The 27,472-nt window shown below is 54.1% G+C and overlaps 1 protein-coding gene across 1 annotated transcript in view; it reads right to left on the bottom strand.

The window, feature by feature from the left end:
• WNT7A (Wnt family member 7A) overlaps positions 1-19,668 on the bottom strand; it is a 63,062-nt gene extending 43,394 nt beyond the window's left edge. The window contains exons 1-2 of the mRNA XM_047781876.1: positions 19,295-19,668; positions 14,362-14,588 (exon numbers count right to left, since the gene is read on the bottom strand). Of these exons, the coding sequence (XP_047637832.1) occupies positions 14,362-14,588; positions 19,295-19,365 (298 nt within the window). The 5' untranslated portion in view covers positions 19,366-19,668. The remainder of the gene's footprint in view (positions 1-14,361; positions 14,589-19,294) is intronic.
• Positions 19,669-27,472: the final 7,804 nt, after the last annotated feature.

The following is a 27,472-nucleotide window of genomic DNA, read 5'->3' as shown; positions in this document are numbered from 1 at the left end:
CTGGCTGACTGTGACTCGGCCAAGTTCCTCCTTCTGAGCCTCAGTCTGCAGGCACCAGCTCACAGCACTGAGGACCAAACACATAGACACATAATGTACTAGAGGAGATGGTGGCAGTGAGATGAGACTCTCACGAGCGTCAGAGAGAGAATGATCAGGTGGAGGGTGTACAGAGGAGAGGACTGGGGTTGGGCAAGGAAATCCCTGTGCAGCCACTTTAGCTGTGTGACCTTGGCTGAGTCACCCAACTGCTCTGTGCTCTAGTTTCTCCACTGTAAAACAGGATGACGGTCACCCACTTTATTTAGGGAGGTTCAGAGAATCAAGAGCTGTCCCCAGGGATGAAATTATTGCAAAGTGCAGTGGACCCACCGGCAGCTGAAGGGAGACTGTGTCGCCTTTATTAGACCCAGAAAGAGAGCAGCAAGTTCATGGCCAGGTGGGGAATGGGGTGGCTTGCCCCCTAAGACCTGCCCTTCCCCCAGGCTCCTCCCTGGGTATGGGGCTGGGGACAGTGTGTGGGGCTCTGCCACCCAGGGGGTGGTGGCTCTGGGACTCTCTGAGCCCCCTGAGGACCACATGACAATGCAGGTGCCAAGGGCAAGACAACTAACCAAACACAACTGTGCTGACAGATGGCTCTGGTTCCCACCCAGGGTCTGTGGCCCATCCCCCAAGGTGGGTGGGAGAAGGGCAGCTTCTCAGCTACAACTCCCCTGAACTCAAGGTGCATTCCAGACCAGAGCGAAGTCTCCTCAAGGGCATGGCCTTCCCTGCCCACCAGGCTGGCTGTCACCTCTACACCCACTGCCCCTGCACTCACTGAAACAGAGGGACCATCATTCTTAGCTGCCCAGCTCCCAGAGACCCAGGGACTGGCTGATCAAGTCCAAGACTTGCAGATGCCAAAGGGTCACCACTAACTCCTGCCACTGACCTTGACATGGGCCTTGCCCACCAGTGTTAGACTAAGACTGCCCCATTCTCCCTGCTTCCCCTCCTCACTTACCATCCGGGACGCTGCCCTGGTCAGTGGGCTGGCAGTGTAACTAACGTTAGGCCTATTAACCTGTTTAAGCCTCTGTCACTTCCTCTGTGAAACAGGCATGACAATAGCATCTACATACTGTGGACTAGTGAGCGACTGAGTCCCAGGGTGCGGCATTTGGCACAGAGTAAGAGTTCCACAAACACTAGCTACTGTCCTGTTACCATTATTACCAGTGAGTGGTCCCATCTCGCCTGGTGGAGCTCTGTGATGCTCTGACACCCCGAGAGCTGCATGTAGAGTCAAGTGTGTGGGTGGAACCAGCGCCTGGCTGTCCCCAGCCAAACGTGGGGTTCATGTGTGAGCGAAGCTTTGTCTGTCTTGCTCCCACTGGTTGCAGCCCCCACCATGGTGTGGGAGGGAGGAATGAATGAGCAGGCCTCACTCCCGACCCTGCCCTGCAAGAAGCTGGGTGACCTGGGGCAAGTCACTGGGCCTCTCTGAACCTCCATTTCCATATCTGCCAGACTCACCACTGGGGGGAGAAGTAGCCGTCACCTGGCATGTGGCCAGCGTATAAATAAACAGCAGTGGGCATTATACTAATTCTAATGGATGACATCACCAGCACCAAGGGGAGGTCCAGAGAAACCTTCCTGCTTCAGTTTTCTCCGTGGTCCTCCTGCCATCTCAGACATAATTACTATCTGTTCCTCTCACCACACCTACCACTCCCACTGCCCCAACAACACAATTTCCTTGAAGGCAGTGCTCTGTCATGGCCCCTGTCAAGTCCCTGGGGACACACTTGTAGTGGGCACATGTGAATGAATAGATGGAGGAATGAATGAACGTGCCAAACAGTGGCCCCAAGCCAGGTGAGCTTTACCTAGTGCTTATTACTGGCCAGGCTCCATGCTAGGAACCTAGAAAAGTGCTCTGCTCACCTATTCACAAGGAAGCCCCCCAACCAGGCTTCAGAGAGGCTCTCTTGGCCAGGCAGGTTTGGGGCAGCAATGGGCCCCACCTGTCCAGCATTACCTCCCCCAGGGCAGCAGCACAGGATCAGCCAAAAGCCTGGTGTTTGGGGGCTTTTTGGTTGAGGGGAGAGGGTGAAAAGAAAGTAACCTCTGTTAAGCACCTCCTATGTGCCAGACTCACACTTGGGGGTGCTTCCCAACAGCCCCGTCAGGCAAATGCCATTCTCCACAATGTCACAGATGAGGAAAGCGGGGCTCTTAAGAAGTAAATGGATTCCCTGAGGCCACCAGCCCAGAAACCAGCTGGAACTGGGGATCCAGGCCCAGGGTGGCAGCATCCTCACTCAGTCCCGGGCCCCCTTCCTCCCCGGCTCCTCACTGCATGGGAAAGCCCCCCAGTGGAAAGAGAGTCCCTCAGCTTAAGGCATTGACCCTCATCAAGATGCCTTTATTTCTGCCATTCATTTGTTATCAGCTACAATGCCAATAAATGGAGTTCCCGTTGTGGCTCAGCAGGTCAAGAATCCAACCAGTATCCATGAGGATGCAGGTTTGATCCCTAGCTTTGCTCAGTGGGTTAAGGATCTGGCGTTGCCATGAGCTGTGGTGTAGGTCACAGATGTGGCTTGGATCCGGCATTGCTGGGGCTGTGGCGCAGGCCAGCGGCTATAGCTCTGATTCAACCCCTAGCCTGGGAACCTCCATATGCTGTGGTGAGGTCCTAAAAAACAACAGCAAACCCCCACACCAGTAAATAATTTATAAGAGCCATTCGAATGGGATGGCATGCTGAGAACATGGTGTGACAGCAGAAATAAAGTAGAGAAGGATCCTGAAGTCTTAAAATCTCACACTCTCAGCATGAAAGGCCAAGTTCAACTCCTGTCCACACCACCTTCACCTGCCCCAGGTGAGCAGCAATTCCTTATTTCACCTGGGGGGAACTGGGGCTAGGAGAGGGAACCTGCCCAGACAGAGCTGGGATGCAAACTGGAGGCACGTGTCACCTCTAGCCACCACAGAGGACTCCCCCAGCCCCAGACCACGCTTGCGCCCCCAGGACAACCCCTCTCGCAACCTGGGAAGCCCCTCCAGTCAGGAGATTTTCTGAAGCCGTCTCCTCTGTCTCTGGTTGTCTGCAAGGTGCTTCTAAGGTGTCTGCTTTACTGCTGCGGAAACAGAATGAGGTGGGAGGCCCCAGGGCACATGATTCCAAAGAAGACTGGCAAAGTCATAAAATGCTTACTATTTGCCAGCCTCTTTTGTATGCACTCAGCACAGACCAACATGCTTCACGCTGGCAACAGCCCCATGAGGTGTGGAGTGGTTTTATCTCCACTTTACGGATATGGAAATTGAGGCCAGAGAGGGATACAGTCTGACAAGGACTCAAAGCTGGTCAGCCTGGCTCAAGTCTGAGCCGCTCTCCCGCCTTAAGGTCACGAGACTCACTCCAGTCTGACTGGCCCCTCTTTGTTGAATCTTCCATGTGAAGCCAGTGAGCAGAGGACACTGGGATTGACTGGCCCCCTCCGGGAACAGATGTAGCCCCCTCTTGTCCTGACCACCTACCTCTCCTCGCTGCTCAAGAGCAGAGGCAGAACCTCCCTTACACCTGCCACCCCTCAGCCACCCTGACCAGGCCACATGCCCTGGTCCTTCACTCAACAGATATTTCCTGAGCACCAATTATGTGCCAGGCACCGTGCTGGGGCTGAGAGGAGGGATCCAGACACCGCTTTGCTTTTTGGGGGGGACAGACAGGAAGATCACCTCGCTCAGTGGTGGCTGAGGTCTCTGTGGTCTGTGGAACAGGGTGGTGACAGGAGCACAGAGGAGCCAGCCATGAGGCTGTCTGGGGGAGAGGGGATTCCAGGCTGATGGGCAGCCCCTGCAGTGGCCCTGACCCAGTGTGGGCAGTGGTGGGGGCAGGTGAGCCAGTGGGTGTGGCAGGAAGTGAGGCTATGGGGCAGCAGAAGGTCCTGCCAGCCCCACCATCCTGCCTTGGGCAGAGGTCCCTCATGTCCCCAAAACCAGAGAAAAATCTCCCTGAGCTGCAGACATAAAGCCCATAGGTTCCTCTTGAATGACAGGTTCACAGGGGCCAAGAGCCTTGGCTAGGGTCACCAGTGACTCAGCAAGACCAGAGGGTCAGGACCAGGGTCTCCTGGCTCCCAGCATGGAGTTCTGCCCTCAGTGCCACCACACGCTCCCTCCCTCACCACCCACCTGCATCTCCAGGTAATCCTCCATGCAGAAGCACAGGTGGCTTCAGCTCAGAATGTGGGCAAGATGGGGCCTGGCAGTTCTCCCCTCCGCTCCTCACTCAGCTGGGTGACCCTGAGCAATGACTCTGGCTCCCCAGCCTCAGCTTCCCCATCCGTGAAATAGGAACCACCAGGAGTACACTGCCAAGCTGCCCTGGAGATAAAATGAAACATCTGTGTTCAGAGAGGCCCAGCTCCCTAGAAGGTGCTCAGTAAAGACCGGTGTTACCACTGAGATGAACCCAGGGAGCCCCACTGACGCCCTCCCTGCATTCCAGCTCTGTAACGATCCAGGCGGGTACAGAGGAAATAAGCTGATGTCCAAGCCTGCCCGAAAGATTCCATTCCACCGCCCTGTGCAGCCACTGCAAATGGTTTGCACCGGAATATTATCTGGGTGTATTTACGGTATCTTACTGGAAACCACAAAGTGCATTGTATTTTTTTTTTTTCTTCTGCTATTTAAAGCCAATGGGTCAGAGAGTGAGCAATCTGCAGTGACACCAGCTGAAATAGATGATGATTTGGAAAATACAGAGATGGAAAAAGGTTGCTTTCGCCGGCCCCATGGCATGGCACTCGCAGCCCTTCTGGACTCAGAATGCCGCATCTGGCTGCCTCTGCGCACAGGAACTAGGGAGCCTCTGGGTGAGCAGATGGGAGAACAGGGGTTCAGAGGCCCTGTGTCTGGGCTGAACCTGGCTGACCTAATGGGTCCACAGAGATGAACTCTCCTGCCTCCATTCCATCCCAGCATCTCTGTTCCCAGCAAGCAAGGCCAGAGTGCACTGTTGACCCCCCATCAAGGTCAACAACCACCCCTCCCCACCTCCAAGCCTTTGTCCATGCTGCTCCCTCAGTCTGCAAAGGCCCTTCCTCTCCTGCCTGCGAGGGGAAAGGCCATGGAGCCCAGTGAGGAGGGTTACTGAAAAAGCTGGGTTTATACCCTGGCTCCACTCCCTGGTGCCAGGACCTGCAGTGAGGTGACTGACTGCTCAAGGCCTCAGTTTCATCCTCTGTAAAATGGGGATAATAAAACACCTGCTCTTAAGGTTGTTCAGAAAGTTAAACAAGCCAGGGCCCCAGGCTTGGGCTGCACCTGCAAGGGATCAATAAGAAGCAGCTCCTCCTAGGTGAATTACTGGTTAACCATCTCTACTGAGAAGCGGCTCCACGGTCTCCTCTCTAAGGAGCTTCCCAACACGCCCTCCTCAGCTTGTGGCTCCAACCCCTTCACCATCCTTATTCTGTGCCGAACTCAAAGATTAACATTTCCCACGAGGCTGTGGGGGCCTGGATTATTTATCTGCGAAGCCTCGCCAGCTGAATGAATGAATGACTGAGTGTGTGTGTGTCTGTCGACTGTATGAAAGCTGGCAGGAGAAAGTTATCACAAAAGACTCATCTCAAAGAATAGTGTCAGGAGAGCTAAAACCCAGGATGAACTGAGGCTTGCAAAAAAAAAAAAAAAAAAAATGCCAACGACACAAAAAGTCCTTTGTTAGCTGCGTTCTAAGCAAGAATAGGGAGAGAATAGGTCTTTGGCTCAGGCAAGATGGCGTATTGTTAAGAAATGGCAGAGAGAAAGTGGAGCTGGCCCGCCCCTTGCTTCTGTTGTCTCTCTCCCCAGAAAGGTCTTCAAATCATAGCTCTGAGCTGCCATTAGCTCATCAGACATGTGCTCCGTCCACTCTCCTGGAACGGATGGAGCCATTGTGCCAGGCACATGGATTCCCAGACACGGGATCCCAGGCCTGGCCTGTCACCCAATGGAGGTGGTGAGCTGCTGAAGTGACTGCACAGCAGGAGAACCGGGCCAGAAGCAGAAGCCCAAAAATGCATCAAGGTCCCAGGTCTGTAGACAGAGGAGGGTGGCCTGGATCCTAGGTCATCTGTGCCCTTCTCTGGAAAAATTCCACAGGAGAATATCAAACAGGAGGCCATGAGTATATGAAAAAGAATGTAGCTGTCCCGAAGAGCACATTTCTTTGTTGACGATAATGCTGGGCTCCTAGCATTTTTCTATATGTGCTAAGAATTTGATGATCTTCCCACATCCTGTTTCTCCCCTGAGAGCCCCGCCTCACTTCTCTAGCCTCTTCTGCCCTCCCTTCCCCACAGCCTAGAGCCCATGCCTAGATCACTCTGGGTTCCGCCTGGAAGCCTCTCCCAGCTGCTCCTCCTGCCACACCCTTCCTCTCCTGGGTCAAGATCCACTTCAGGTGACTCCTGCAGGTGGCCCTGCATGATCCTGGGCAGTGCCATCCACCACCCAGGGCCCACTCCTCTTCCATCAGACCCCCAGGGCTGCCCCTCTTTGCTGTCTGTTCCCATGACAGCGAGTGCCCCAAGGGCAGGCCTTGTGGTCAACTCGTCAGCCACTTACCACACTGAAAATGAATGAATGAGTATGTGGACACACAGTGGTGGGGAGGGAGGCAGGAAATGATGCGTGAGCACTTAACTTACATGAATTCGACCAAATGCACTTAGGAGAAAATAAACTTAACATACTGGATGTGCAGGAATGTAAATTGGTGTAGCCCCTACGGAAAGAGTATGAAGGGTCTCAAAAAATTAAAACTACAACTACCATACAGCCATTCTACTTCTGAGTATTTAGCCAAAGAGAATGAAAATGCTGGGAGTTCCCGTTGTGGCACAGTGGAAACAAATCCGGCTAGGAATCATGAGGTTGGGGGTTCGATCCCCAGCCTCACTCAGTGGGTTAGGGATCCAGTGTTGCCAAGAGCTGTGATGCAGGTCATAGATGCAGCTCAGATCCTGTGTCTCTGTGGCTGCGACATAGGCCAGCAGCTACAGCTCCGATTTGATCCCTAGCCTGGGAAACTCCATATGCCACGGTGTGCCTCTAAAAAACAAACAAACAAAAGAAAATGCCGACTCAAAAATATACGTGCACCCTCATGTTCATCACAGCACTATTTACAACAGCTAAGACATGAAAACAACCCAAGTGTCCATCGACAGATGGATAAAGAAGATGTGGTACATATATACATGTACATATACAAACAACAGAATATTATTCAGCCATAAGAAAGAAGGAACTCCTGCTGTTGATGACAAAATGGATGAACCTTGAGGTCATTATGCTGAGATAAGCCAGACACAGAAAGACAAATACTGCATGATCTCACTTATATGTGGAATCTAAAAACAACAAAATTGAACTAAAATACTGTAGACTACTTTGGCTATGGCACATGCTCCTTCTACACGGCATTACTGTATACACATTGTACACACAAGTGAATGGCTTCCTGTCCTTGTATAGAAAACCAGGTATTTTTAATTTTGTGGTCGTTTCAGGGGCTCTGGAGAAAGTAGCATTGACTAATACAGATCTCAGCATCCACACCCACATCAGAAACAAGAACATGCCTCCACTGTGCGCTTGGGAAAGGATGCCAGACTCAGGGGTGAGTGAATACACTGGTGGTGGATTCCTGGTTAGTCCAAAAAGCACAGCAGGAGTGTGATCCCTCTGTGAGGGTCTCCAGAGCAGTGTTTCCCAGTGTAGGTGCCTCTCAAGAGGAGCTCCACCCGATGGGCCATGAGTCTGAGGTCAGAGGAGAGTGGACCCTCCAGGGGAAGCCTGCTCAACTGTTCTCTTGTCTGCAGGACTTTTCAGAGCCTTTAATACACTGGCTTTCTCTCAAGCAGGGAGTACAGAATGCTGAGCTCCCCAGATCAGGGACTAGGGGTGGGGAGGGGTGGAGACCAGTGCTCCGCTGTACAGACCAGGAACAGGTCCCCTTGAGTCATGCCAGTTGGGGGGTCTCCCATAGGCCTTAATCTGGTCAACATTTGATCCCATTTGAAGCCAATGCAAATGTGGGAGGGGAGCTAGCAGAATGCTGGGGTCACAGGGATCAAAGCAATCATGTGCAGGAATGAACATTCAGTCTGTATTTCAGGTCAGATATGAACAGCATTCACTCAAAAAAGAAAACAGAGTGCTGCCAGTGCATGTGCACCCAGGTCTAGGGCCAGAAGATGAACAAGACCCCAAGGGCTCAGAGCACTGGGCACCTGGGGTAGAGGGGAGCTGGCCTGCCCGGGGGCAAGCATTTCCCCACATGCTCCCTGAGCACCTACTGTGCTCCAGGCACTGGGGCTGCAGAGACCAATGTCAGACACAGCGTTGCAAAAGTACGCAATATCACTTCTCAAAGTGCTAAGTGCCAAAAGACAGCAGCCCAGGGTGACCTGTGGGAGAGGATGTCTCAGGCCAAATGGGTAAGGAAGGCCTCCGGGAGGAGGTGGCATTTGAGTGGGGGCCTGAATACTGCTGGGGTTACCTGCCACTGCTCAGAGCTTCTCCCTGTTGTCCTTCTGCTCTGGCCCCCGCTCCAGAAGGAAGTGGGGTGGGGTCTGCCCTGGTACCTGGGGTGCCCTACTTTACTGAGCCCTGCTGGCTGAAGAGACACAAGAACACCACAGCTGTGATTTATGGAGCATGTCCCAAGTGCCAGGCACCTCTGGGCACCTTGAGGGGAGTAATAAACTCAGCCACCCACAACCTGTGAGATGAGTACTATTGCCATTGCCGTTTGCCACCATCCACAGCCAGGAAACGGGGAAGCTGGGAAGAGAACCAGCAGGTGACCTCAGAGCTGAACCATTACATGGCAAAGCACACACCAGCAAACAAATAGAGAATGTCCCCTAGAACAGTAAAGTGATGCAAAGAAACAAACGCAGCAAGGTGAGGGGTGGCAGGGGACACGCGGTCTACACCATGTTGGGGTCCTGGTGATAGGCCGACACATGAACTGAGGTTGGAAGGACAGGCAGGTGGAGGGAACAGCCAGGGCAAAGGTTCTGAGGTGGGAAGACCTATGCTTGAGGTGGGCAGAGGGCAACAGAGCTGGGTCACGATACAGGGCACCGAGGTCGGCAAAGGATGAGGGCACCTGTCGGCATTTTATTCTCAAAGCAACAGGAAAGAGGTACGTGGCAGGGGGTACCATGGTCAGAGTGACAATGGTGAGACTCTTTGCTGCATGCTGCGTGGGTGGGGGTGGGTGCCAGGGGGCTAATATGGTTGGGTAACAAGTCTCTGAAGAAGGAAATTTGAATCAGGAGGTGAGAAGTAGCCAGACTGGGGGACACACTGGTAGGTAGAGTCAAAATGGTGAGCTTAAGTTAGAAATAGGCCCAATAGCTTTGCCCCATCTCACTGCACTAGGAATAAAGCCTGGAGCAGGTGTCCCCCATCCCCTGAGTTCATCTTTAGAGGAGACAGGCTTTGGGGACCTCCTAGGAGGGCAAAGGAACATCCTCTGATGGCCCTGACCCTACATCCTGTCAATGCTGCTGCCACCTGGCAAGAGGGCTGTGTGACTTTGATGCCAGCACTCACCTGGCCACTCCATGGCCCACCAGCAAAACAAGACTGTCGGATATACAGTGGCATTGAGAAGCTCACATCTGGCAGGACGACACAGACAAGAACCTCTCCAGCACCACCCATCTCAGTTCTGCCACAAAACAGCCATGTGACACAGTCAGCCTCCACCTGGCTCTGGGCTGAGAAGCAGGTGGACAGACCTCCTCTCACAGTGGAGAAGACCCATGGGGAAGGGCTGCCTTAGCTCTGGCCCCCAGTCATCAATCCTCATCCTCGCCCCCACCCCCGCCGCAGCCCTTACTCCTCTCTCCTCCACACAATATGACCATGACCTGAGGGGAGAACACACAACCCCATGGGAACATGGGAAACAGGCACGAACAAGCAACACACAGAAGAAAAGCACAGCAGGTGAATACACAAAGATTTTTTAACCACATCACTTCTCGGGAACCCGCAAATCAAGATGACAGTGAAAAAGCATCTTACCCCCATCCCCAGGCAAGAATGAAGATGTCTGGACCATTCCAGTGCTGGAGGGACCAGAGGTCAACACTGCTGGCTGGGGGAGGGGCACACAGCACATTCACTGCAGAAATCAGGTCCATCCTCCCACCTCATGACCAGCAATTCCATCCCTCAAGTACAGACCCAGGAGAAGCATGCTTGTGGGTGCCAGGAAACACGCACAGGGAGGCCCGTGGTGGCACTTATTGACAGCAGGTGCTTAGGGACAACCCAGAAGCCCCAAAACCAAGGCATGCACAAATGGGGTCTATTTACCACAGCTAAAATGAATCAGTACAGCTAAAATGAATCAGCAACAGCTACAAAGAACAACACACATGAGCTATGTTAATAGCAAGGGGGGAAAAGTCAATTCCAAAAAGAGTGTGTGTGCCTTTCCTTTAGAAAATTAAATGAGGCTCAGACTAAATGTCCTTCCAGGGAATGTGTCAAGAGGATAAATTAGACATCAAGATTCAGGATGGAGAAAGTGTGGCTGTGGGGGGAGGGGGCATGTGAGGGATGCTGACAGAGATGCAGACTCCCAGTCCACCTTCTAGTTGTTGTGTGGGTGGTAGATTCAGGAGGGCAGTTCATCCTTGTATTTCAGAAAAGACAAAGTCTGCAGGGGGCAGTGAACACCTTCTTGGGCCTCTGAGGGCCACACTGGGCCTGAGTAGCTGTTGATAAACGTGACTTCGGGTCACTTAATCCCTGGCACTTAATACCCTTGATAGCCAGCCTGTCACCTCACCTGAGGCTACTGTCCTCTGGCCTCTGGAGGCTTCAGACCTCTGTTAACCCTTCCCTTAGCAGTCCAATGTCCCTACCATTGCCGGCTGTTCTCTCCACCTGGGATCCCATTCATTCACTGTACAAACCCTTCCCACCCTCAAGACCCAGATCAAGGGCTGTCCATGCCTCCCACTTGAAGTCTCACTTCTGAGCCCCCAGCATACCCTCTATGCCTCCCCCTAGAGCACAGATCATGCTGCTCTCTGGTTGCTTATTTTTATGGGCTGAATTGTGTTCCCCCAAATTCATATGCTAACCTTGGTCCTAACTCTTGGTGCCTTGGAACATGACGTATTTGGAAGTATGGCCTTTACAGAGGCGACTGGGTTAAAGGAGGCCATTAGGGTCAGCCCTCTTCCAACCTGACAGGTGTCCTTGGAAGAGGTGACAAGGACATACAGAGACATCAGAGCACGTGCATGGGGGAGAGACCACGTGAGGACACAGCAGCAGGGCAGAGGGTGACTGCCTACACGCCAAGCAGAAGGGCTTCAGAAATCAACCCTGACCTTGGATTTCCTGACTCCAGGACTGTGTGTGAGCTGGCCAGCCTGTGGTCCTGGTTACGGCTGCCCAAGCTGCCTGGGAGCCTTGCGAGCAAGTGTGGCCAACAAGAGCTCTGCTGCCTGTAGCCTTGTGATGGTTTGGAAAGGACACCCAGCCTGAAGTCAGGCCTTTTTCACTGATCCAGTCAGGGTGGGTGGCAGGGCTCTCACAGGTGCCACCACAGAAAGTCAGCTCTGTCCTGCAGGGCCTGATAGACTGGGAGACTAGACCAGACTCCTAACTCCTAGCCTTGTTCCTCTACTCCCTTGAGCTCCATTTACCAGAGGGAAATCCAAACCCCTGACTTGGCTAGACAGATGTCATATTGTCCATCTTCTGGCTCCTTTCCTGACTTTCACTGCACTCTGGCCACATTGGCCTCACCACTTAAACCACCAAGCACATTCCTGCCTCAGGGTCTTTGCGCCTGCTGCCCCTCTTTGTCTTTCCCCAGACATGTCTGTGACTCACCTCCCAGAGGCCATCCCTGACAACACTGGCTAAAAAGGCAGCCTCCAGGTACTGTGAGCTCTCAAGAGATTTTTGGTGAATGAATGAGTGGATGAATAAATGACAGAATGAAGGAATGAATGAATTTCATACCCACTCTTTAGTGAAACCTCCAGAATTCCTATTAGATTGAATCATACGATATTGTTATTTTTGTGAGTCTAACACCGTTGACTAGAGGCAATTTCATATGGTCCAACCTCACCTGGGCAGCCATGCCCATGCTCAAAATTCCCCAATCACTCCCACTAGCTAGAAATTGAAACTGCTCAGATTGACCCCACACATCTCCAGGCTCCGGCTCCCACTCCCTTCCAGGTCTTCTAGGAAGGCTCCTCATTTTGCTTAAATCCTCTAAGTTCTGAGGCCACCTCTCCTACCCATGCGCTCCTCCTTTTTTTTTTTTTTTCCCCTTTTGCTTTTTAGGCCCACCCCTGTGGCATATGGAAGTTCTCAGGCTAGGGGTTGAAGCAGAGCTGTAGCTGCCAGCCTACACCACAGCCACAGCAACACAGGATCCAAGCAGTGTCTGTGACCTACACCACAGCTCACAGTAGCACCAGATCCTTAACCCACCGAATGGGGCCAGGGATCGAACCTGCATCCTTATGGATCCTAGTTGGGTTTGTTAACCACTGAGCCACAAAGGGAACTCCCCATGCCCTCCTCTTGAAGAATGCTCCTTGTCCTAGGCTCTGCCCCTGCTCAGGGTGGACTGGTAGTATATTCTGGTGGTATAGAGCAGTGGTATTCCCGGCCTCAGCCTGCACTGGCCAGCTTGGGGGGCTGCTGGACAGCAGAGCCCTCTTGTTATACCCCTAAATGCACTACTACAATGCCACCAAGGCCAGGCTATTCCGAGACTGCAAGCAAGGCCGGGATCAGCCCAGGCTTGGGAGACCCTACTTTTGCTGACTTTGGGCAAGTGCCCCACCATCCCTCCTGCGCCCCGGAGACACGGTTTCCTTATCTGTAACATCTTTATGTTGGCAAAGACACAGCTTAAAATAATGCCAGAGCCCAGGCCTGAGTCCCAGAAACAGGGGGAGGGGTATAAGCAGGAAAAGGTAGGAAAACCACAGGGGAGGCTCACAAGATGGTGAGAAAGGACCTGGGGCAGAAGGAATGTGTGGTGCCAAAGCCCCAGAGCAGAATCCAGGGTCATGTGTTTGGCTGATGCTGGGTGGGCAAGGGGGACAGGGAGAGGGAAGCAGTTGAGGGCAGAAGGCAGCCGGGGACCAAGGAACAGTTGGGATTTCATTCTGAGGCCAGGGGGAGCCTCCAAAGGTTTTAAGCAGAAAAATGACAAGATCTAATTTCCATTTATGAAGAACAACCCTGGCTGTGAAAGGACCTGCAGGATGGCCAGGGGGCCAATGGGGGTAGGGGCAGGAGCCCAGAGGTGCCAGCTGTGTGACCAGAAGGGGAGGCAGTGAGGACATGGAGCAGTGGCCAGATTTGGGGTGAATCTTCAATAGGAACTGGGTTTGCTAATGTCGGGGCAACTGAAGGAGAAAGAGAACTGGGGGGGCCTGGTGACCAGTTGAGCAGATCCAGTCAACCACTGCAGTCCAATGACCCGAGGCTGACCACAATTTCAGGAAAGTTCATGGTTGAGCTCAGAAGTGAGCCTGCAGGGTTCCCCATCCCTCAGTCCAGATGGATGCAAGCAAGAAAGGACACAACATGGCCTTCCCTGCACAAGCCGGAGCCTCCCAGCAACAAACACACTTCCCATGCCCTTTCCACCAGGCTTTTCTCACAATTGCTTTGGAAAGTAGATGTGTGGCCCAATACTTTGCGTGTGTGTGTGTGTATGCATGTGCACATGCACATGTCTGCATGACACATCATTCCCACAAAACAGGGGTTAGAAACTCAAATACCCACAAAGTTGCCATGCAAGTCACATAAGGGAACTGGGTGGCAACAGGGAGTGGTGGGGACTGTGGTAGCAAATGGGCTGCCCAGGTTCCAGCTAAAGGAAGCTGTGTTCTCAGCTCTAGCCCATTAGAGTTATGTGGGCACAGGTGTAAGCAGTAGCTCTGCCAATTTTGCAAAAGTCAGAGGTTCATGTTTTCAGGTGAAACAGATAATTGTAAAATTTGGGCTTCAATTTAGAAAACAGTATCAGTGTTGTATCATGCATTTAGCATTTGGGCCACCAGCTGCCGGCTGGCAATGCCACCAAGAGCACCTGGTGGTGTGGCTTCAAATCAGACAGCTGACCTGCAACAGGAGAGCTGAATTCAAAGTGCAGCACCTGTAGGATCCTATGCCTGGGGCATTCCAACCTGGGGTGGGTGAGGGGTCCCAGGGCACTCCCCCCAGGTATTCTGGTCTCCCCAGAGCCTAAAAGCCCCTGCGGGGGATGTCTGGGGAAGCACATACCCACTTTGAGCTCTTTTCCGAAGACGGTGCGCTCCCCCAGTGCCGAGCAGTTCCAGCGGCCATTGCGGAACTGAAACTGACACTCGTCCAGGCCCATTTGCGAGCCTTCTCCTATGACGATGATGGCGTCCGGCCGGCTCTGGCAGATCGCCCGCTGTCTGGGAGCCAGGCCTGGGATCTTGTTACAGATGATGCTCGCGCCCAGAGCTACCACCGAGGAGAAGCCACTGGAACAGGGGACACAGCGAAATGAAGCGTTAGGCCAACAAGGTGGTAGTGGCGGGGGGACCTACAGGCCCTCCCAGGATGTCCAGCCCTGCCTTCCCTTGACCCAATTGCCCCAGAAGGGGTCTACCAACATTTTGGAGACTGCACCCCAACTCACATTCATTCATTTATAATTCCCATCAGAATTCATACCATATGTAAATTCACTATTAAAGAGATTTAATTTCTTTTTTAGACACAAAGATGATGCATGTCACAAACATATTGTCCAATGAACTAAAACAGTTGCCTTTGCATCCATGGGAGGATTCAATTGAGAAGTTTAAAATCATGCAAAATGGAATACTGTTCCGGAATCATCTCTGTGGTCAAACTGCAAAGGGAGCCACCAAGTGTCACAGTGTCATGGAGCAAGTGCCCCTGAAATGGTGGTGGGTGCACAGATGTTCATTAAAGGGAAAAAACTGTTCCCACATGCTGTATATGTATAATGTATGGATGTATATGTGTTATTACACAAGCATCTTTAAAAAGTAATTGTGAATCCAAGTTCAAGTGCCTTGTTCCTGCAGGCCAAGGGAGCATGTTCACCCTTCTCCAGACACAGCTGGTCTACAGGATGCTTATGACCAGCACAGCAAGGTTCCCATCTTCCCAACCCATCTGCTGCACAGATACACACTAGATGCCTATGAGGGACCCAGGCTCCCAGGTACCACGCTGGGAAACAGGCAAGACCCTGCCCTTAAGGGACTTCAAGGGGAGACAACACACATGTCCCAGAGCTGTGCACTACAAAGAAAATCAATGAAGCTACTGTGGTGGCAAGTGAGGGTGGGCTTGGCAGGGAAGGGAGAGAGGCTGTTTTAGCTGGAGGGGTCAAGGGGCCTCCCTGGGAGGCAACAATGCAGCAGAGACCTGAATGGTCAGCAGTCAGCCCTGGGAAGTTCTGGGGAAGGGTATTCTGGGCAGAGGGAATGGAATATGCAAAGTGCTGGGGGGGGGGGGGACGACAAGCTTGGGATCGCCAAGGAGCAGAAAGAACCCACAGAAGCCAACGCAGAACCTGGGCTCAGGGGCGTCTAGGGAGGGAAGATGGCTTAGGGCTGGAATTTTCTCAGTGCATCAAGAAGCACTGAGGACTGGTGGTCATGGGGGAGAGGACCTCGGGCCTCCACCTCCAGGAGCAGGGGACATGGGCAGGTTAGAGGTGGTGGTGGCTGGGCCTTGGCGGCAGTGGTGGGGGTGGCTGCAGATGGGGCTGACCAAACTTGCTAATGGATGAAGTGGCGCTGAGAAGAGGGTTAGGGAAAGGTGCAAGGGAAAGAGAGGAGTCAGCGTGACTGGTGGGTATCTGGCCTGAGGGTGGGGCCATTTCCTAACATCAAGATAGCCCCAAAGAGGCTTCAGTGGGAACCCTGATGATGCAGGTAGCCCTCCCTTTACACAGAGATGGCCCACTTGTCTGGAGTTTCCTTTTGTATAATCCTTTAAAGGTCACCAGGCATCCTTTGAAAGAGGGGACCTCACCCTGGTTATGACAATAACAGTGTCCATTTGCCCGGGCCATGGCCAGCCACTGTGCTAAGAGCCTGTCATTCCGGCCCAGGCTCAGCTCTGGGAAGTTGTTCTGGAATTGGGATTTCTTAGAGCAAGGGTGCCCTGACCAACACCACAAGAGCTGCCTCTCTGAGATCATAACTGACCCCCCCCCCCGCCAGTGCTCCTGCCACACACTAGCCCCCTCCTGCCTTGGTCCTCTCCCTGGAAGCTCTCTTACCCCTGAGCTTCACGTGCTTGGCTTCTTGCCATCATCCATGCAACCTCAAGGGTCACCTCCCTGACCATCCCAGCCAAGGGAACCTGCCTCCCCATCCCAACCCACCTTGCTTTCCATCACAATTTGTTTGTCTCCTTAACCTTCTTGAGTATTTGTGGTCTTCTGAGATGTGTTAATGCATGTGTTTGATTTTAATCCACAGGCTTCCTCATTACCACCTGTCTTTCTCATTAGACTGTTGACTCTGAGGACCAGGAGGCTGTCCGCTCAATGCCTACTGAATGAATAGATTATGGTGTTTCAAAAATGTCACTTGGGGAGGAGTGGCTATTACATGAAAGGTGCCCCCAGATATGCCTCGAATGCAACAGTGACCTTTTGCAGTATCCTTCCTATATGCAAAGGCGTATGGCAGGTGAGACTGCAAACATTAGCCCACATGGCCTTTGTAAACAGCCCTGTTGGGTAGGAATCACCATATCCATTTCACATATCCACTTCAGAGGGCTGAAAACCCAGGCTCCAGGAGGTTGAAACCTGGAGGCTAGATAGGTCTGAAACAGGAGCCTGGTAAGAGCTCTTGGTTATTCAGCTCAGTCACTAAAAGAGACTCTAACACAGGGCTGCAATGTTTGAACTATTCGGGGAAGAGGCAGCAAAGAAAAAGTGGAGATGTTCTGGCCACAAGCCAAGAGGAACCTCTGATCACCTAGCTGACCGCCAGGAAATTCCTACACCAGCAGAGAGTGAGGTTAAATTAAATAACAGAATCAAAAATCCATAAGAACAAGAGTCTTGCAAATAAGAGTTCAGTGCCATCTAAGCTTCCATCACCTAGCAGCTGTGTGTCCTTGGGCAAGTTACACCCCTTCTCTGTACTTTAGTGGTCCCATGGCTAAATCGAGGATATTGATTAGACCTCACTCACAGGGCTGCTGCAAAATCAAATGTGTTAAATTAAAACATGGGAAGTGTTCAGAAGGAGCCAGGTACATAAGTCCTCAAAAAATGAGCTGCTGTAGTAGTCATGATTGGATCTGACTGTTACAAAGGGCCAATGCCTGAGTCATTTGAAATATCCAAATAAAATAAGAATATCACAGATGCCCTGCAATCAATCCGAGAAATGGAAGGCCTGGAAGGGACCATGGGACCTGACCCCTTATGCCCATTTCATAGATGGATAACCCGAGGTGCAGAGGGCAGCAGGGCCTGGCTCCAAACTACTCTACGACTCCTTCCGACCTGGCCCTCTCCCCGCCCAAAGGGCAGCCGGGGGAGGAAGGCCGGCGCCCTCCGTGGCTCCCTTCCTCCCTCCCTCAGGGCAGCAGGGCCCCTGCGGGTCTCGGCGCCGGCGGGAGATCGCGCGGGCGGGGCGGCCGGGGGAGGTTATTTTCTGTTGTTTTCCCTTTCTCTCTCCGCTCCCAGGTCCCTCCGCCCCGTTTCTAATTAAAAAGGAGATAAAGCCGCACGCGGCCAGCGCCAATCAGCCCGACCGGCTTCCTGGATGCTGGATGCGCGCGGGGCGGCGGGGCGCGGGCCAAGATGAAGATTAAAGCAGGGGAAAAAATGAAAAGCCACACAGACGCGGGCGAATCAATAACACTTAAAACACACCAGCAGGCAGGCAGGCAGGCAGGCAGGCAGCGCGCGAGCCCCGCAGCCGCCTCTCCGCCCGCGGTCGCCTCTCGGCCCGCGGTCAGGGCTGGCAGCCGCCTCGTCCGCTCTGTGCGCACCTGCTAGCCGCCACGGCCGGTCAACTCGTAAAATCCAGGTTCCAGAGCTGCAGGGTGGGGAAGCGGGGGAGTGGTAGTGACAAAACACAAAGGATCCACCATACACACACCCGCGTCACAGCCGCTGCAGTGCGCCCCCTCCCCAAGCAGAGCTGGGGGAGCAGGTTGTGTGAAACCTGCCAAGGTGGCCCTTTGAGGGTCAGAACCTCTCTCCGTCCCTAAAGCCCCCTACCCCCACCCCTCTGTGCACCACGCGCATTATCTCCGAAGTACAAAGGGTGACTGGCCGTGCAAATGCAGCTCCAAGACGCGTCCCGAGCGGCCCCCTCCCACCTTCCAGCCTGAGCGCTGCCCCCGCCTCACCTCCTAAAAAGGCTGGGGTGCGGCGGGGAGGGCTGCTCCGCGGACGCGCTGGCCGCCTCGGGTGCCCTGTTTTAGGGGGCGGGGTGTCCCGCCTCTCTCTGTCGCTGGCTCTGCGAGCTAGTCTCCCTGGGTGTCTCGGGCCATCTCTAGTCCTACCTTTGTGTGCGTCTGTTAGAGTAGTTGGCCCTGTCCCCTTGGTCTGGAGTACAGTCTGGGAGTCCTGAGGGTCCTTGGAAACAGGGTAGCACGGTTCTGAGCAGTGGTTAGTGTTTTTGCCAGAGAACGTCCCTCTCTCCGGGTACCTGTTCCCTGTTCGTAGACCGGCCCCGCCTGCCACCCGGGACTGCTCTGTACTAGGAGCGGCTGTGCCCGCGCCTCTGTGTACAGAGTTCCTCTCCGGCTCTCTCTGGGGGCTGAGCTCCCTGGGAGCGGCCAGTCCGGCTGGGTGCCCCTGCTGAACCTGCTGTTCGCATGCCTTGGTCTGAAGGGTCCCTGGGAGAGGCTGACTCCTTTGCAGCAGCTAGTCTCTTCAGAATCCCCTAAGCTGGAGCGTCCCTATGCTGTCCCTGGTTTGGGGGCTTCCAGCCTCAGGCTCTCTCAGGATGGCCGGTTCCCCTGCCCGCATCTCTGGAGCTGTGCGCGCCCCTAGGGCTCCCGTCTGAGGGGTGCCTTTGTGCGCCCACCGCTCCACGCACCGCACCTACCCGGACTCTCCTGGGAGCTAAGGAAGTTGGTAGCTGGCAGCGGCTCGCGTGTGGCACAACCCTTCTCCGAGCCACGCCAACTTTGCCGGGACGCGCGTTCAAAGGGTGCGAGCGGCCCTTACCCGATCCGGAGGTAGACCAAGCCCAAGCTGAGAAAGAGGTGGCCCAGGCAGCGCCGCGCTTTCCGGTTCATAGTCCCCCCTGGCCGCCGGGGCCGCGGGCTGGGCTGTGCTGATCCCGCGGGCCAGCCCTGGCGGGGCAATCAACATAGCCCGCCCTGTAGGCGCGGGCCGAGACTTCCCGGGGCCGTCTGTAGTGCGCCCGTCCGCGCGCTCGGAGTCTGAGCCTCGCGGGGAGCGCGGGAGCCACGGAACGGGAGGAGGGAGGGAGGAGCGAGCGCAGCGCGGGGAGACGCCGGGCTGCGCGCGAGCGGCCGGTGCAAGTGTGCGAGGCGCGGGGAGTGCGGGGGCGCTGCAGCCGCCCGCCCCCGCCCCTCCCCTCCCTCCTTTCTACTGTCCCTCCCCCGCCCCCTCTCCCGCCCGCCTCCCCGGAGCGCCCGCGGGACAGAGCCGACTGCTCCAAACGCTCTCGCGCTTACCCCACGCGCTCCCGCGGCGCCCCCTCCCGGCTCCTGGGCGTGGAGCCGGTTTGGGGGCAGTGGGAGTCCTCATGACTCCCACCTGGAGCTAATTGGCAAGTTGCGGGGCGAGCAGGCGCCCAGGGACTGCTCTCGGGTTGGGGGGAATCAGGGCTCGGCCGAGAACCCTCGTGGCCCTGCCTGCCTGCCGGTCCCCGCCGCTCTGAGGAGCTCTGGGAGCTGGTGGTGTAGGGCGCATCCCAGTACCCGGTTCCACGGGGCTTCCAGCCCAACTTCAGGGGAAGGCGCCCCCTTCCGCAGGGCTACAGGCGGAGCGGGGATAACTGGCTCAGCGTATTCTTCCCCACCCTCGTCTGTTCGAGGCGGGGCGCCAGGTGGGTGCCCAGGTAGGCCAGCCTGCTCGAGAATCCCGCTCCTAGCCTACACCCGAGTAGGACCGAGGCCTGAATGCCCCGCACCCAGCGGAGCGGTGGGGAACCTGAGCCGCCCGAGGGCTCCGGGCGCAGCCGGCTGCTCAGCGCGCGCTCTAGGCGACACCTGGCGGGCGCGGCAGGCGGTGCAGCTGGGCCTTGCTCGTGGGCACAGCGTCCCCGCTGACCACAGGCCCTGACCTTTTCTAGCGAAGTGCACTCAGTCCCGTGGCCCAGTGGCTGTTGTACTCAAAGCTGAAGAAACTGAGGCTCAGCGATGCGAAGGTGTTTTTGCAAAGTCAGCAGGTGGTGAGCGGCAGGGACAGAATGGAAACAAGGCCTGCCTGACTTGAGTAATAGCCCCCTCCCCAGGCCTGCCCTTCCTTCTGAAGTGCTTTTCTAAATCACACACATTCTCTGAAAACCACTATTCATGCGTTCATTCCCATTCTACAAATGTCTGTGCCAGGCACCGTGGTGGGCACAGTGGATTCCGAGAGGAACAGGGACAACGCCCTTCTCTCTCAGAGCTCATGGGGCAGGCAGACAGAAGTAAACAAATGCCTAATTTCAGACATCCCAGGGGCAAGTGAGGACAATAAAGCCAAGTCATGGGAGAGACAACTCTTGCTGCTGGAGGGTTTTTTTTTTTTTTTTTTTTCCTTAGTTTTGGGCTTCCCTGCGTCACATGGAGTTCCCAGGTCAGGGATCAGATCCAAGCCACAGTTTCGACCTGTGCCACAGCAGCAGTTGCTGGATCCTTTAACCCACTGTGCTGGGCTGAGGATGGAACCTGCCTCCTGGTGCTGCAGAGACGCCACCAATCTGGTTGAACCACAGAGGGAACTCCTGGAGGGTTGATTTCAGGTCTGAGGAGATAGCAGTCCAGCTGAGGGCCTAGCAGTACAGAGAGGAGGACAGCAGTGCCAAAGCACATGCGTCGGCAGGAGCCCCAGGAGAGGACAGGGCCTGTGCTCGAGGAAGAAAAGAAAGGCCAGCAGGGTGGAAGGGAGGATGTGGGGGCTGCAGACCCCACAGAGCTGTGTGGACCAATTAGGAGGTGGCTTTCAGGGGGGGGTTGGTGGAAGGCATTGAGGGGTCAGAGGAAGCCTGATTCTGACTTGTGCATTCCCGAGCCACCCTGGGGAGAGTCCACTGGGGGATGGAGAAGGCCAGGCAAAGTGGAACAGACCAGAGAGGAGACTACCCTGGCCTCCAGGTGGGTTCTCTGCGTCCCCCTGCCAGAGTCTGGGTGGGTTTGTGCGGGCTTGGACAGTGGCCTCTGTGTTTACCCCGGGGAGTCCAGCCTAAGTTCCTGTAACCTGGGAGTATAACAAGATGGTCGTTTGATGCCACTGTGGTGTGGGGTCACTGTTACATAGCAACTGTAACTGGAACATCTAGGGTAGAAGTGGGGTGCAGAGAGGAGGAGAACTCAGTGGGGAGAAAGAGACTTGGGGGGAGGGGGAGCACTACCCAACCCCCCACCCTGTGCTTGTGGCGGGGTACATCCATGGAGAGAGGCAGCAGTGAGTGATGGGGACAAGGATCGGAGCAGCCCAGGGAGAGAGGAAAAGTCCAGGGTCTGTCCTGTCTTCCTCCTGCTCCTCCTCCACCCCCCACAGAGCAGTTGGCATCCAGCATGTGGCTCAAACGTGCGCTCTGTTTTCTATGTGCACCGTCATTCTTAGACCAAGGATCCACTTGTATCACAAATGTTAGGGGATATCCATGAGCAGGACGTTGGGGCAGGTGCTGGCAGTGCGGATCAAATACATTCAGTGTCTTGCCCTCTGGAAACAACTAGTTTGAGGACAGACCAGTTTAACTAGCAATTCCCTAGGTAGAATGTATGACCGGCCAGGCACTGTCATTAAGAACTTCAGCATATTTAATCACTTAGCCCTCCCACAATACCATGAGACAGGTGTGATTCCTTTTGCTAATCTTATTATTGTCAAATTTATGGTTGTTTTACAGTGTGGTGAAAGTGAGTCATGGAGGGGTTGAATGTAGTCGCAAACTCCCACAGCCAGTACTTGGGACAGCTGGGATTTGAGCCTAGAGCCTTGTAGCTTTGACATCTGCTCTTAACCCTTCAGTTATGCCACCCATCTTAATAGAGAAGAGAGGCTGGGGATGGCAGTAGAAATGGCATCAGGCATCAAGGTGGAGGACATGCAGAGCACTGTGGGAACACGGAGAGGGGGGGCTCCAGAGCCAGCCTGGGGGGTCAGGAAGGCTTCCTGGAGGAGGTACACCTAAACTGGGATCCTGAAGAAATGTTTTGGCATTAACCAAGTAGTTTTTGAAGCCAGGGGAAGTGGGGCCCACAGAGGTCTAAGGGGCTTGGAGAGGGGAGTGTTGGGGGAAAGTGGTGGGGAGGGTTGCAGAGATGGGGGTACATTCAGGCATGTTCATATGTTTGAGCCTTCTCAGAAAGGGAAGGAGCGGTGTGATACCATGACATGTGTGTTTCAGAAGGCTCCTGGCTTCTGGAGTTCCCATTGTGGCTCAGCAGTTAACGAACCCAACTAACATCCATGAGGACGCAGGTTCGATCCCTGGCCTTGCTCAGCAGGTTAAGGATCTGGTGTTGCCATGAGCTGTGGTGTAGGTCTCAGACATGGTTCAGATCCCCCATTGCTGTGGCTGTGGTGTAGGCTGGCAGCTTCAGCTCTGAGTCAACCCCTAGCCTGGGAACTTCCATAGGCCATGGGTGCTGCCATAAAAAGACAGAGACAAAAAAAAAAAAAAAAAAGAAGAAGGCTCCTGACTTCTGTTATGGGACCAATTTAGGGGGCAGGAGGTCTTAACACTTATCCAGGGAGCAAAGGCCCAGCAGGGTCAAAGGGAGAAGTGGGTAGATTGAGATGGTCTGGAGGGTAGCCAGAGCGAGGAAGTCCAAGGCCATGATTCTGTTCTGTGAGACCATGTGGCTGGTGAGGACAACACAGAGACAGGCCAGGGAGGAGCCGGCCTAAAGCCCATGAACTTGCTTTTGTAGGTGCCAACTTTGATGTGTCTGTAAGTCACTGAAAAGACAGGTGAACATGGGAGCTGGGGACCCAAAAGGGGAGCATGTGGGCTTTTGAGGGTGACTGGGTTCTCTACAACTAGAGGTGGGCAGTGGGGATGGGATGCCCAGGGAGGGGTTGAGCATGAGTTAAAGAATCAGCTAGGAAAAGGAGCAGCTGCAGGCAACTGAAGACAACCAGCTGGAGAGGCTGGAAGTTACAGAAAGAGCCAGAGAAGGACCAAGGGGCTTGCAGGGTCAGACCCTGCCAGGGAGGCAAGTGCTGGGAAGGATGTGACCTCATCTCCCTGGCAGCGGAAGATCCTTCCAGCCTGTCTCCCAATTACCTTCCCAGCCTCCACTTTCCCCAAATCCCCTGTGCCTATGTCACAGCAAATTAGTGGGTTGTCACCAACATTTACAGAATGGGAATAGACCAGAAAATAACAGGGCATTGTACGTAAAGCTCCGTGTGTGTGCATATGTGTGTGCGTGTGTGTGTGTGTGTATACATTGTGGGTTGTGATGGAAATTAAAGCTGAGGCACTCTTACACCACCTGTTATTCCTTTGCACATGCCTGAAATGCCATCACCCCCTTCTCCACCTGGCAAATCCTGACATCCTTCAAGGCCCACTCAATGTGAACTCATCTGCAAAGCCTTCCTTGACTAACCTCTGGCCTAGGCACACTTGGGCTCTTCCTCATTCATTCATTCATTCATCAAACATTCACTGAAGATTGCAGCATGCCAGGCCCCATGCCAGGTATGGGGCACAGCAGCAAACATGGCAGGCACCACCCCCTCCTTTAAGGGGAGCACATTTTAGTACATTTCTTCCTTTATGCTCCGTGGCCCTGTGCCATTGGCAGAACACTTCCACCCTGAATGATGTCTGGGCACACGGCCCTCCCTCCTCCACGAGCTCCCTGTGGGCACAGTCCTGTCTCCCCATCTCTGTATCCCCAGCACCCAGCACAGTGCTTACATCAACCAAGGGCCCTGCCTGATAAAAGGACCATAGACTTTGGGATAAAATAAGCCTGACTCTGAATCCCAGCTCTGCCACTTAGTAGGTATGTGATTCAGGACTGCTGTGTTGTTTTTAAACAATGGATCCTCAAGAAGTAATTGTATCTGATTCATTGCAAGATCTGGAATCAGGTGTGAATAACTGTTTAGTGCTTCGTGGGACCTGCTGCTGCAGAAAATACTCCTGGGCAGAGCCATGCTAACTGGGTCTCTTTCCCTTCGGCTCCCTCTGTCTTGATCAAGGGAGGGGTCTGGCACCCAGGGAGCCTAGGGCAGAGTTGGGGCTGGGGCCCTTGGCGCCCCCTGCTGGAGGCAGAGAGGCTGCTTGGATCCCAAGGGCTGCGTTACTAGTGATTGTGTAAACGTGCTAGGTAGCCAGACACTGCTCCAAGTGTGGGCTCTGGAGAGGGTCAGGTGGTGGCTTCTCTTCGACCTTGAAAAAGTTACTTACTTGTTTCCTTGCCTCATCTGTAAAGTGGGGGTGGTTACAGTTTCTACCTCTTAGGGTTGTTGTGAAGTCTGAGATGCTAATGCAAAGGGCTTAGAAGGCTACCTGGAGCACAGTGAGGGCCATGGGTGTTGGAACATTAAATGAATGGGGAGGTCACAGACACTACTTGGTGACACCATCGGTCAAGAAAGGACATCTGCGTTTAAGACAGTCTCTGCCTACATTTGCGCTCATAAGAAAATGTCAACAACACAAACCAGAGGGAAAGCTTTAGTCCCTGCAGTGCTGGGAGCAGCTAGGAGCAGGGGAGTATGGAAATTCCCAAGAGTCAGACCCCCCGTGACTTGCTGCTTGGGGGCTGCCTGTCAGGGAAGCGGGGTCTTTTCAGCATGAAGGAACACAGGGACATTGGGCAGAGCCAAGAGAATGACACTCTCCTTTGTCACTCTGCCATGTGGCTTCAAGGAAGTCACTGAAATTAAAGCTGAGACACTGTTACACCACCTATTCTTCCTTTGCACGTGCCTGAAATGCCAGAGACGCCTTCCCAGGCCACTCGACCTCAAGGGGCCTCCTGTCCAGGTTCCTTCTATCCTTGGCCCCTCTTGTTCTGTCCCAGCACCGGCCACTGCAGGGAACCCCGCCTTCCTTCCTGGTCCATCTCCCTGTGCTGGAAGCAGGCTGCAAGAGGTCGGGGCCAGCATGGTTCCAGGTCACCATCATACAGCCCCGGGCCGGACACATGGTTTTTGTTGAATGAATGGATGAAGGAAAGAAAGACTTTCCTGTGGGGATCAGTGCTCAGAAGCGAATTAAATAAGCGGCCATGACAGAGAGTGGCGTGGCTAGGAAGGCCTCTCTGAAAGGGGCCCATGCTGAGTATAGAAGAATCAGAAATGCCCTCCTTCAGAAGCCACCCCTGACCACCTCCCCCACTGGGGGTATTACCTGCACCGCCAGGGGCCAGTCTGTCAGCCCAGCCAGTCTGCTGCATCTCCTTTCCTGACATATCACCTCACCCCTTCACCTGAGCCCCTCCAGAGGAAGGTCTGTGGCTGTGACATACAGGTGACCTGGGGAGGCAGCCTGTGCAGAATGAAGAGAGGAAGAGGAGGGGTGGGAGCAGAGTCAGAGAAGCAGGAGTTGATGGCAAAGGCCTGTCCTTGATTGCAGCTGTGGGGGCCCGCCCATGTCACCTGTGCGTGAGCAGGGCCATGACAGTCCCTTGTGGGTTTTGGGAAGCAAGTAAGCCTCCAGGACTTTGTGGCTGCCCAGCACCCGCCCCCTCGGGACTGGCGACCTCCCCCCTGAAGCTTAACCCCCTTATCCTGCCCCGGGGTTTCTGATCCCCAGGTCCTCTCTCCCAGGATGTGGGCTCGGGGGGATAGGGGGATGAGAAGGGAGAGAAGCCACTTGCTGTGTGATCTTAGGAAAATGACTAACCTCCCTCAGCCTCAGTTTCCTCCTCTGTAAACTGGGATGGTAATAATCAGGCTACTTCATGGATTGTATGCTGTCATATCTGTGGAGCACTTGGCAGAGTATCTGGCATACATGATGCACTTGACACATGATGGCTCTTTGATGATGATGATGATTGTGCAGGTGACAAAGATGACCGTGATTTTGGTGACAATATGTATGTCGGAATCTGGCCCTTTAGGACCTTCAGGAATCTTAAAGTTCATCTTGGTCAGTGTTTCTCAAGCTTCCAGGTGCATCGGAATGATTTAGTTTAAAAAAAAAAGTTGCTCAGGTCCCTGTCTTGGACTTCCTGGTGGAGGTAGACATCATTGATTTCAGGGGAGCCCCTGGCATTGGAGGACAACTGTGCCTGGAACATGGCTCCTCATCAAACCAGCGGGAAAACCACCGACAGAGGTCCGAGGGGTTGGGGGTGGGGGAGAGCAGGTCCACACCCCCAGGCCTGGCTTTCTCTAGCTCTGAGACGGGAGCGGGCGTGGCTGCCCACGTCTGCATCTCCCTCACCATTTGGAGTATGTCTTTGTGTTTATGGTCAGTCACGAGGTTGCACACTTTTGTGACTGGACCCTCACGAGAAGAAAGTGGAGATCTGCCAATAACGCACTGAAACCCCTGCCCTGGTGAAGGAAGCTTAGGAGGAGGTAGGGTAGAGGGACAGGGTGGGACAGCAGTTCAACCCATGATGCAGGAAATACACGGTCAGAGGTCGGATGAAGTGGAGATGCCAGGTCAGATGGCAGGGGGATGCAGTGGCCAGGCCAGGTGACAGCCTCTGCTCTGGTCAGTATCATTCATTTCAAAGCCAGGTTTTGTAGTCTTTTTTTTTTTTTTTTTTTTGTCTTTTCAGGGCCGCATCCATAGCATATGGAGGTTCCCAGGCTAGCAGTCTAATCAGAGCTGTAGCCACCACCCCACACCACAGCCACAGCAACATCAGATCCAAGCTGCATGTGCGACCTGCACCACAGCTCACGACAACCACGGATCCTTAACTCTCTGAGCAAGACCAGGGATCAAACCCACAACCTCATGGTTCCTAGTCAGATTCATTTCTGCTGTGCCACGATGTGAACTTCAGGTTTTGTAGTCTTTTTTTTTTTGTCTTTTTTGTTGTTGTTATTGTTGTTGTTGTTGTTGTTGCTATTTCTTGGGCCGCTCCCGCGGCATATGGAGGTTCCCAGGCTAGGGGTTGAATCAGAACTGTAGCCACCGGCCTACGCCAGAGCCACAGCAACGCGGGATCCGTGCCGCGTCTGCAACCTACACCACAGCTCACGGCAACGCCGGATCCTTAACCCACTGAGCAA

This window comes from Phacochoerus africanus, chromosome 1 (genome assembly GCF_016906955.1).
Source record: "Phacochoerus africanus isolate WHEZ1 chromosome 1, ROS_Pafr_v1, whole genome shotgun sequence".
In the NCBI taxonomy this organism is placed as follows: Eukaryota; Metazoa; Chordata; class Mammalia; order Artiodactyla; family Suidae; genus Phacochoerus; species Phacochoerus africanus.
This window is presented reverse-complemented; position numbering and strand designations above follow the sequence as displayed.